Here is a 10,216-nt window from a genome sequence, read left to right as displayed (position 1 = left end):
GGTTTTCATTGGTCCGGAACGGCCCAGCTAGCAGCCTGAGCCCGCCCCCTGTTCGGTTGCTGTGGTTGCAGGCCCTGCCCGCCTGCTCGCCCGCTGACAGGGAGGCTTAGGGCGGAGGGAAGCTGGTCCGTTGGTCTGTCGGGAACGAGGCTCCGGCGGCCAAGCCAGCGCGGAGCCGTTGCCATGGCAGCCGCAGCCAGGGGCGCGGACGAAGAGCCGCGTTCGGGCCGCTCTAGCTCGGATGGCGAGTGTGCGGTGGCGCCGGAGCCGCTGACGGGCCCCGAGGGCCTCTTCTCCTTTGCTGATTTCGGGTCCGCTCTGGGCGGCGGCGCAGGCCTCCCGGGCCGGGTGTCCGGCGGGGCCCAGTCCCCGCTGCGCTACCTCCACGTCCTGTGGCAGCAGGACGCGGCGCCCCGCGATGAGCTGCGTTGTAAGATTCCCGCCGGCCGGCTGAGGCGCGCCGCCAGGCCCCACCGCCGGCTCGGGCCCACTGGCAAGGAGGTGCACGGTGAGGAGCGCGGCGGGAGGCGGGGCTGGCCCTCAGCAGAGAACCGGGCCCTGACCGCACCCGCCCGCTCAGGATGGTCCTTCGACGTCTGAGCCACGGGCCCCGAGTGACCCCTGAATCTCCTTTCAGGACTAATAGTAGTAGTAAACCTGCTAAGGACTGTGAGTTTAAAAAAAGTCTTCCTGCTCAGAACCAGTCCTGGAGGGTTTTTACATTTGGTAATTTATGAATAGAAACTTTTCCTGACTCCACGTGTTTATTTGTAGAAAATAAATGGGGTACTGGAGAATACGTTCACATCAGAGACTGGAGGCCAGAACCTTTAGCTAAGTCCTACCAACTTCTTTAAATGCACAGACCTGGACTGGACTTTTCTATCTCGTTGAAGCCTTGGGCAAATTATAGAACCTTTCACTTTAGTTTTCTCGTCTGTAGAACGGGTACAGTATGCTTTACAGTGTTGTTGCCAGAGTTAAGTAAGGTGAAGAATGTATAGGTATTATTCTGCCTTTGTTGTGTGCCAAACACTGCTGGGTGACATGTGATCACTTCAGATCCTCATGATAATTCATTGAGATCCAGATACTGTTCCCATTTTACTGCAGAGGAAACTGAGGCTAAAGAAATTGTCTTGCTCCAAGTCACATAGCTAAAAACTGGTTGTGCTGGTATTAGAACCCAGGTCTGCCAGACTCGAACTCTTACTTTGGCACTTCTGCCATATTGTCTCCTACATTTTATGGATGCCATGGAAACCAACACCCTGAAAGATTGAAGAATGGGGACTTTTAGGGTCCTTCTGGAACCTACTAATATCTTAGTGGTGTTATGAAGATTAAATGAGAACTTGAAAGTGCTGTATAAACCATAAAGTGCTATACAAATGTAAGGAATTATTATGTATATGAATTGCAATTTTTGACCATTTCTCTGATGATAAAGGCATTGCTTTATATTAGCCGCTAATACAGAGGCAGTGCCATTGTGGAGAAGAGAGTTTCTGCATAGGAATTACCAAATTTCAGTTAGTCATTTGGGAATGGCCTGTTTTGAAGGAGAATATAAGATTATCTGTGTAACCAGCTCACAAAGAGCATTCCATGTAAATCATCTCATTTTGTCTTTGCCACAACTCAGGGCTGTCAGGACGGAGCTCAGCCTTGTTTTGCAGATGATAGACCTGAGGCCCAGGGGGCTTAACTAACTTGTTCAAGGTCACCCCCGCCACGACAAGTGGCAGAGCCAAGATCTGGCTCCAAAGGCCTTGGAGGATTTGCTACAAAATGTGGCTTTTGCACTAGCTGTGTCACATTTCAAGTTTGTCCTTGTTCCCAGGGTAGTGGCTCCTGTATCCTGGCACCTTTCTCTCTTTAGATGCTACTGTGGCTGAATGGTGGGTAACTAGGAAGCCATCGCTTTCTGCTTCATCATGGCTGTTGCTGTTTGCTTTTTTTTTTACTTGGCACTCTTTTTCTCTTCACAGCTCTGAAGAGGCTAAGGGACTCAGCCAATGCCAACGATGTGGAAACAGGTGAGTGTGCAGAGCGAGTCCAGCTCCATGGTCTGGGCTGGGAAGGAAAAATCCAGGTAACCAATACCTGGGAAGACAGTGCTTGAATTCTGCCAGCTCACCCTTTGGACCAGGCTTACTCTATTTATTGTATCACTGCAGTCACCTTGCAGACGACAAGTCTGGCTTAGATGCTCACTCTTCCCTGCTTTCCCTGTCACCTTGTACTTCCTGATGTCATAGTGTTTATCACCCCATGGGCTCCCTGATGGCGGGGACCACGTCTGCTTTTGTATCCCTGGCATCCAGTAGCAGAGTAGGAGGTTTTTGGAATTTCTGGTCAGTGGGAATGAATAGTCACCTTGAAACCGCCAGGAGAGCCACCATCTGCCCCAAGCCACCACCTTCAACTGCTCACTGAGGCTTTGTGGTAGTTGAGTGACTGGTTCTCAAACTTCAGTTGCCAGAACATCTCAAAGGCATGGGAGGGCTCCTAGCACGACACCACTTTGGTTTTTTTGTTACTGCTCTTCACTGCTCACTAGCTGACAGAGCGGTAAGAGCATCAAAGATCCAAGATAAAGTATAGGAAAATATTTTTAATTTTATCCTCTGAATTCTTTCTATGAATCAGGAAAAAGTGGTGTATTGGTTTTCTATGGCTGCTGTAATAAATAACCATGAACACAGTGGTGTGAAACAACACAAGTTTATCATCATACAATTCAGTAGGTTGGAAGTCCAACACAGGTCTCATCAGACTGAAATCAAAGTGTCCGCAGGGCCGTATTTCTTTCTGGAGACTCGGAGGAGACTCTGTTTCCCTGCCTTTTCTGGCTGGAAGCCACTCGCCATCCTGGCTCACAGTTGTCTCCTTCCATCTTCCAAGTCAGCAATAGCAGACTGAGTCCTTATGCTGTCATCTCTGGTTTCTCAAGACAGGGAAAGGTTCTCTGATTTTAAAGACTCCTGGGATTAGGTTTGGCCTGCATAATCCAGGATAATCTTCTAGCTCAAGATCCCTAGCCTTAATCACATTTGCAAAGTCCCTTTTGCTATGAAAGCTAGCATATCCATAAATCCTGCGGACGAGGGTGTGGACATCTTTGGGGGCTGTTATTCTGCCTACCTCACAGTTTTGGTGGTGGGATGCTATGGTCCACAGATAAAAGGTGAGCGTGGATTGAGGGCTGTGGAATAGGAGAGCCCATTTACAACAGGTGTGGAGAGATGGTCACTTACCTGTGGGGGCTGGGTGTTCCACCATGAGCCTTGAAGTGGGTCCCTTACCCCTGGTAGAGCACAGTGAGCAGGCCTGGAAACTGGAGGGCTTTTCAATTCTCTCTACTTTCATTCATGGAGCAGGACAAGTAATATCTTAGTCCAAGTTATCAAGATAAAACAAAAAAAAAAAACCTCTAACATATTCGGAAAGGAAGAATATAAAGCAACACCATTTCCAAAATAAAACCCCCTGAACAACCAGAGACATGTGTTAAGTTCTCGAATCAGAGAAACCTGGGTTTCTCTCCCAGCTTGGCCTCCTGTTAGCTTAGGCTGGAGTCCGTCTCCTGGCCTGTAGCATGGACGTGGTACCATGCTGGGTGGTCGAGGAGCTTGGCAGACATGTACCTGACGCCTGGCTGGTCCTTGGTGTACAGTCCCAGTTACTCTAAAAGAGCGGAGCATGTTAATACGAGCAGGATGAACAGGGCACCATGGGGATACAGGAGAGGGAGTGGCTAACTTGAGGGAGGAGACAGAGATTCATGGAGCAGGAGGTATCTGGGCTTCGTCTTAGAAGGATTACAGGAGCACTGTGGAACATCTGTAAATATGTTTTTATAATTCCATGGTGTGCACTCAAACAAAACCAGTCCACTGCAGCTGCTGCTCCATGTATAGGGCCATGATGGAGTTCAGAAGGAACCTGGGAAGTGGAGTTAGAACAAGCGTCTGTCCCTGCAGGCCAGTCTGGTGGTTCGACCTTTAAACTCATTGTAAATTGCCACTGCCAACACAAGACCAAAGCATGTGACTTGTCAGCGCGCAGCATGACAGCATTAAGGACTGATGCTAAACCTCAAAAAAAAAAAAAAAGAGAGAGAGAGAGACTAAAATGTTGCTTGCTCTAGGATGATGTTTGGCAGCAATTTCTGCCTTTCAGTCGGACACGTACTATAATGTAATGCATAATGCCTCACATTTTATAATGGCTCTGCACTTTTCAAGGAAGGAATTTTATATCCATTACTGTTATCACAGCAGCTCTGGAGATTGGCTGGGCGGAGATTACTCCCATTTTGCTGGTGAACTGGGGCCCCAGTCTAGGCCTTCCTACAGCCAGTCCAGCTCTTCCCATTGCCCCATGTTGTTGGCAGTGAACTCCTTTCTTTTTTGCTTGGCTTAGCCTGGGGCTTTGTGTGGCAGAACCTGTGCTCTGTCCACTCTAGAGGGCTGCCTTCTATGAGCAAATTAAGCACCAGCCAACAGCCTAGGCAGCTGTGTCCAGCCGGAATGGATGTGTATCCACACTCAGGTGGAGAGGTGGGGCCAAAGTCTATGCTGGGTATTTCCGTGACTCCAGAATTCCTGACGCTGAGGGCCAAGAGCCTTTTGTGATGTTCTACCCCTAGATGCATAGTTTGAGCACCCAGGATCTGTGACCCTCAGAATCAGTTGTGTCCTCAGGAGAACAAGTCCCTTGGCACAGCAGTCCCTGGGGGGCCAGCATCCAGAAGGGACTAGCTCTCCCAACATTATCGATGCCTTGCCTGAAAGGGCACCTCTCTCCATCCCCTGGGGGCTGCAGCTTGGCTAACACTGCCTCTCTCTCTACTTTCTCCCTCTGTCTTGGTGGTGTCAGTGCAGCAGCTGCTGGAAGATGGCGCGGATCCCTGCGCAGCTGACGACAAGGGCCGCACTGCTCTGCATTTCGCCTCCTGCAACGGCAACGACCAGATTGGTGAGTCCTGGGGAGCGGGGCAGAGTGGGGCTGGGCAAGTAGCATCACCCCAGAGGCACCAGCGTTGGGAAGATCTGCTGTCTGCCAAACGAGGGGTGCGGATATAAGGAAGGCCAGGCCCATCTGACTCCCTTAGCCTGTGGAAGTGGCACTGCCAGACACCCTTCCAGACATTCCGGCAGCATTTACTCAGTGCTAAGGGCAGCAGTGGGACAGCAGTCCCCCCCCCCGCCTTTCTACAGAAGTCCTTTTTGGATGTGGTATAACTTACAAACAGTGAACTTTCTGGATGTAACCACCGTGCCCAGCAGCCTTCCTCATGCACCTTCCTGTCCTTACCCCGACGTGGACTTTGTTCACCATAAATCAATCTGTCCTGTTTCTGAATTTCACATAAATGGAAGCACAGAGTATGCACTCTTCTGTGTCTTGACTTCCTTCACTCAAAATCACATCCTTGAGATTCATCCCTGAAGGCTGTGTAACAGTATTTCGTGCGTTCTTATTGTCGGATGGTGGTGTTTCATTGTGTGACGGATCACAGTTCACCCATTCTACTACTAATGGCTGTCTGTTGTTTCCTTGTTCGGGCTGTTAGGAGCAAAGCTGCTAGGAACATTCTTGTATGTATGACTCTGTGGATAGAAGCACTTACCTGTGTTAGATACAAACACAGGAGTGGAATTGTTGGGTCACTGGGGCACACACATGTTCAGCGTTAGTGGTACTGCCAAACTTTTCCCCACTTCCACGCCCACCAGCAGTGTAAGAAGTTCCACATCTTCCCACCAATCCTTGCCATTGCTTGTTATTGTCTCTTAAATTTTAGCCCTTCTGGTATAGTGGTATCTCTTTGTGGTCTAACTTGCATTTCTCTGATGACCAATAACATTGAGCACATCTTCATGTATTTTTTGGCCATTTTCATTTCCTCTTTTGTGAAGTATCTGCCCAAGTCTTTTGTCCATTTTTTTTAAAAACAGTTACTTATCTTTTTTCTTATTGATTTGTAGAAATTCTTTGTATATTCTGGATACAAATCATTGATTAAATGTAGACGACTTTTTCCTAGCTTATCTGTTTGTTCTCCAAATGTCTTTTGATAGACACAAGTTCTTAATTTTTTTATAGATTTATTTTACTGCATTTTTTATTATTTGGGGGGGTAATTAGGTTTGTTTATTTATTTATGTATTTAAAAAATTTTTTAACAGAGGTACTGAGGATTGAACCCAGGACCTCGTGCATGCTAAGTGTGTGCTCTGCCACTGAACTATTCTCCCTCAACAGAAGTTCTTAATATTAATGAATCCAATTTATCAATCTTTTCTGTTTTATGGCTAGTACTTTTGTGACCTATTTAAGAAACCTTTGCCTATCCCAAGGTTGTGAAGATATTCTCCTGTTTTCTTTTATAGGCCTGTTTTAGCTTTCACACTTAGATCCCTGATCCCTCTTGAATTTGTTTCTGTATATGTTGTGAGGCTCAGGCTGGCCTCCTCCGATGAGTTAGTCTGCCTGCAGATCCATCTGGGTGATCGGTGAGCCACGGTGATAGCACAGCCCACCCCTGAGGTGGCCTATAGACCCTGAAGGAGCGGGTGCACAGCATCTTCTGTTGACCTAATTCCCACCGTGGTGCTTGGTTGTGGAGGGAAGAGGAAATGCCCTTAAGAGCCTTTACTAGCAGCCACTGCTGTTAGGAGAACTTTCTTTAACTCTTAAAATTTCTGTTGCCTAATACCTGCATGGGTCAGGGGCCCTCCCAGAACCCTCAGTTCCTGGCCCTCAGTGTCCTGCGCATGAGCCTCATGGGCAAGCAAGTGAGTGAACGAGACAACGTAGGGAACTGTGTTGGCTTTCAGTGTTCCACACTTGGAGTGAGTCTCTTCAGCTTGGTTAGGGGTGGGGGTTAGGGTGCTGCCCATAGAAGCCCCCAACCCCTTCTTGGGTTGTCCTGTTTCTAGTGCAGCTGCTCCTGGACCACGGAGCCGACCCTAACCAGCGAGATGGGCTGGGGAACACGCCACTGCACCTGGGTAAGTGCCGGGCAAGCTGCCATGACACCCTTCTCTGCAGCACAGACAGGTGCCTTTGATGGAAAGCCTGGGGTCCTGTGGGCTCCCAGCAGACTCTCCTATTACTGGGAGGGAGCCTGAGCCCCCAGGGCTGCACTCCCCCAGGCTGTGTCCCATAGCCTTCCCCATCAGTCACTGGTTGGCTGTGTCCTGAGCAGAGCTGATTTTACAACCTAAACTGGCTTAGCAGCAGCTCTGCTGGGGGAGATGAGACCTGCAGCCAGTTCCTGCCCCATGGCTGATTCACGCCGTGGCTCATGGGGAGGCAGGTCCCATCTCCAAGCCTCAGTTTCCCAAACTGGACAGGGAGGGAGTTTGATTGCTGAGTCCTGCCCAGTTGCTGCCTCGGTGATGCCTTCTTCGGGGGCATGACCTGGCACCGGGACACTCAGAGCCAGGACACAGCACCAAGCCTGGTGGTCCTGGACTCTCCATCCCTGCCCTTCTTCCTCAGCTGCCTGCACCAACCATGTCCCTGTCATCACCACACTGCTGCGAGGAGGTATGTGGTCCCTTCCCCTTCTCCCTCCTCTCTCACCCACACCCCCGGCATGCTTACCTCTGCCTGCTCCCACAGGCGCCCGTGTAGATGCCCTGGACCGAGCTGGCCGCACACCCCTGCACCTGGCTAAGTCGAAGCTCAACATCCTGCAGGAAGGCCACTCCCAGTGCCTGGAGGCTGTGCGGCTGGAGGTGAAGCAGGTGAGTGCCCACCTCGGGCTAAGCCTGCAACACCAAGTGAGCACTGGTCACGTGCTGCCCAAACCACAGACACACCAGCCCCCGGTGCCAGGGCTCCTGGGTCACTTCACGTGGGCCCCAGCTGGTACCTGTTCCACTGTGCCTCTTGGCAGCAGCATTGGGCCTCTCTGTGCCTCCTAGTTAGAAGCCAGCACTCAGCCCACCCTCTTATTTCAGATCATCCAGATGTTGAGGGAGTACCTGGAGCGCCTGGGGCGGCATGAGCAGCGGGAGCGGCTGGACGACCTCTGCACCCGCCTCCAGATGACAAGCACCAAAGAGCAGGTGAGCCACAGCTGCCGGGCCAGAGCCAGGGCCTAGCAGGAGCCTCCGGGCCAGCCCATCCCTGCTCTGCCGCAGCCAGAGCTCGCAGGAGAAAGAGGCGTGGCTAGGGGGTGGCAGCCGACTGTGGACCTCAAAGCTTCCTGCTGCCTTTGAAGCATCTGTGGCCTTTCTCTCTCGGGCAGTCTGAGAATACCCGGCATCAAGGATTAACCCTGGGACAGCTGTTCTGTAGTCATAGTGAAGCCACCACGTGCCCTGGGAGGAGAGTCAGCTCCTGCCTCCATGCCTGCAGTCTTGCCTGCGGTGTTGTGGGGGAAACCTGGGGCACCCCATCACAGAGCCTCGGTTTCACCCTGCAGGTGGATGAAGTGACCGACCTCCTGGCCAGCTTCACCTCCCTCAGCTTGCAGATGCAGAACCTGGAGAAGAGGTAGCAAGAGAGGCCCCCGCCTTCCTGCTGCGCCGCTCCCCTACCTGCCCCGCTTTACAAAAAAAAAAAAAAAAAAAGCCCGATGCCTGGGACTTTGTCTGCTGCGGCCCTCACCTCTGCTGCTGTGAGGCAGAGATGCTCACTCACCAAACTCAGAGCCGCTCCCAGCCATGGTCTCTAGCATCTCTGCGGGCTGGGACCACAGCCCCCAGCTTCTTTGGCTCCCACAGCACTGCAGCCAGACCTCAGCTCTGGCCAACATGCGCTGTCCTCGCAGGCCTCACTTGTCCCACGGCCGCCCTGGTGCCCTCAGAAGGCCCCAGAGCCTTCTGTGGGTCCCTTCCCAGCCATGGGCTTGTTGCAGCCAGGAGGGTGGGGCTCAGAGCAGGCACCCTCTGGCCTCGGGGGCTTCTTGGCTGGCTCTGCACCCCTCACCAGCACTTAGGTCTAGACTTGTCACCTGACTTTCGAGGCAGCATGGCAGTGAGTTTCTCCGATTGGAAGGGGAGAGTTGGTGAAGCCTAGACCTTAGAAATACAAGGTTAGGAAGGACCCGGCTGAACCCAAAGCAGAAAATCCCCAGCCCTTTCTCTCCCGATCACTGAAAACAGCAGGAGGGCGTAGCCATTCCACGGCCTTGTTGTAGTAGGCTGAGGAGTGGCCCCCAAGATGGCCATGTTCTAATCCAGGAACCTGTGAACAGTACCTTATATGACAAGGGATTTTGCAGGTGTCATGAAGGGTCTTTAGACAAGGTGATCATCCTGGATTATGTAGGCGGGCCTGGTGTAATCACAAGACCTTTATTAGAGGGAAGCAGGAGATAACGGTGACAGAAGCAAGAAGTTGGAGTAATGCGGGGAAGGGTCACAAGCCAAGGAATGCAGGCGGCCTCCGGAAGCTAGAAAAGGCAAGGAAATGGATTCTCAGAACTTCCAGAAGGAACCAGCCTGCTGACACCTTGACTTTAGCCCAGTGAGACAGATTTTAGATTCTGACTGCCGGAACCGTAAGAGAATAAATATGCGTGGTTTTAAGCCTCTACGTTTGTGGTAATTTGTTGCAGTAGCAACAGGAAACTCATACGTTAGTGAAGGTTTGAAAACTCACTGCAGAGGAGGCCCCCACTCTTCCCCCTCCCAAGTGCAGACATTCCCCATGGGGCTTGGACACACAAAAGGCAGCGCCCCTCTGGCAGGGCCTGCTGCAACAGGAAGCCTGAAAGGAAGGCCTGTGGTCCTCGCCTCTCCAACGAGGCATTTGACTACAGAGTGAAGACAGACTTTCTAGATTATCAGTCTGTCCGTTTCTGGCTCTGCCCCACTTTCCTTCTCACCAGATTGGAATCCTGGCTACTTTTCAGAGGAGGGGGCCTTGTCCTCCAGATCCCAGCTTGATCAGATCTGAATTGAACTTGTGAGACCCAGCTGTTTCCCGACCCTAAAGAAAAAAGGGTCTCTCTGTGGGTGTGAGATACAGGCCCAGGGCTGCCTCCAGGCCCCTGTGAGAGGGGAAGCTGAAAGCCCCTCCAGGCCCCCAGGGTTAAGGAAGATCAGCGCCCCAAGACTGGGGAAAGAAGAGGGCAGAGGAAGCGGTAAAGTATTTCCATGGAACTCAAGCAGTTGCTGCAGTGGCTGCTGGCTGGCTGTGGGCCAGAGTCGGGTGAGGAGCCAGTGGCACAAGTGGGTGGGTTGGGCAG

At 51.6% G+C, this 10,216-nt stretch overlaps 1 protein-coding gene across 4 annotated transcripts; it reads left to right on the top strand.

Moving 5' to 3' along the window:
* The first annotated feature begins 49 nt into the window (after window positions 1-49).
* On the top strand, window positions 50-9,561 carry ANKRD54 (ankyrin repeat domain 54). 4 transcript variants are annotated; one of them, XM_072973487.1, is made up of 9 exons: window positions 50-508; window positions 1,992-2,039; window positions 4,885-4,983; window positions 6,951-7,022; window positions 7,516-7,563; window positions 7,639-7,763; window positions 7,980-8,087; window positions 8,447-8,517; window positions 9,328-9,561. In XM_072973487.1, exons 1-9 carry the CDS (start codon window positions 184-186, stop codon window positions 9,494-9,496), a joined length of 1,065 nt encoding a protein of 354 aa, XP_072829588.1. In that variant the 5' UTR covers window positions 50-183; the 3' UTR covers window positions 9,497-9,561. The 4 variants fall into 4 exon arrangements, with proteins under 4 accessions (XP_072829588.1, XP_072829589.1, XP_072829590.1 ...); XM_072973488.1 differs by lacking the exon at window positions 7,516-7,563; XM_072973489.1 differs by having other exon boundaries at window positions 8,447-9,561.
* The last annotated feature ends 655 nt before the right edge of the window (window positions 9,562-10,216 follow it).

This window comes from Vicugna pacos, chromosome 12 (genome assembly GCF_048564905.1).
Source record: "Vicugna pacos chromosome 12, VicPac4, whole genome shotgun sequence".
Classification (NCBI taxonomy): domain Eukaryota; kingdom Metazoa; phylum Chordata; class Mammalia; order Artiodactyla; family Camelidae; genus Vicugna; species Vicugna pacos.
The sequence above is the reverse complement of the archived record's forward strand: the minus strand, read 5'-3'. Positions and strand labels throughout refer to the sequence as shown.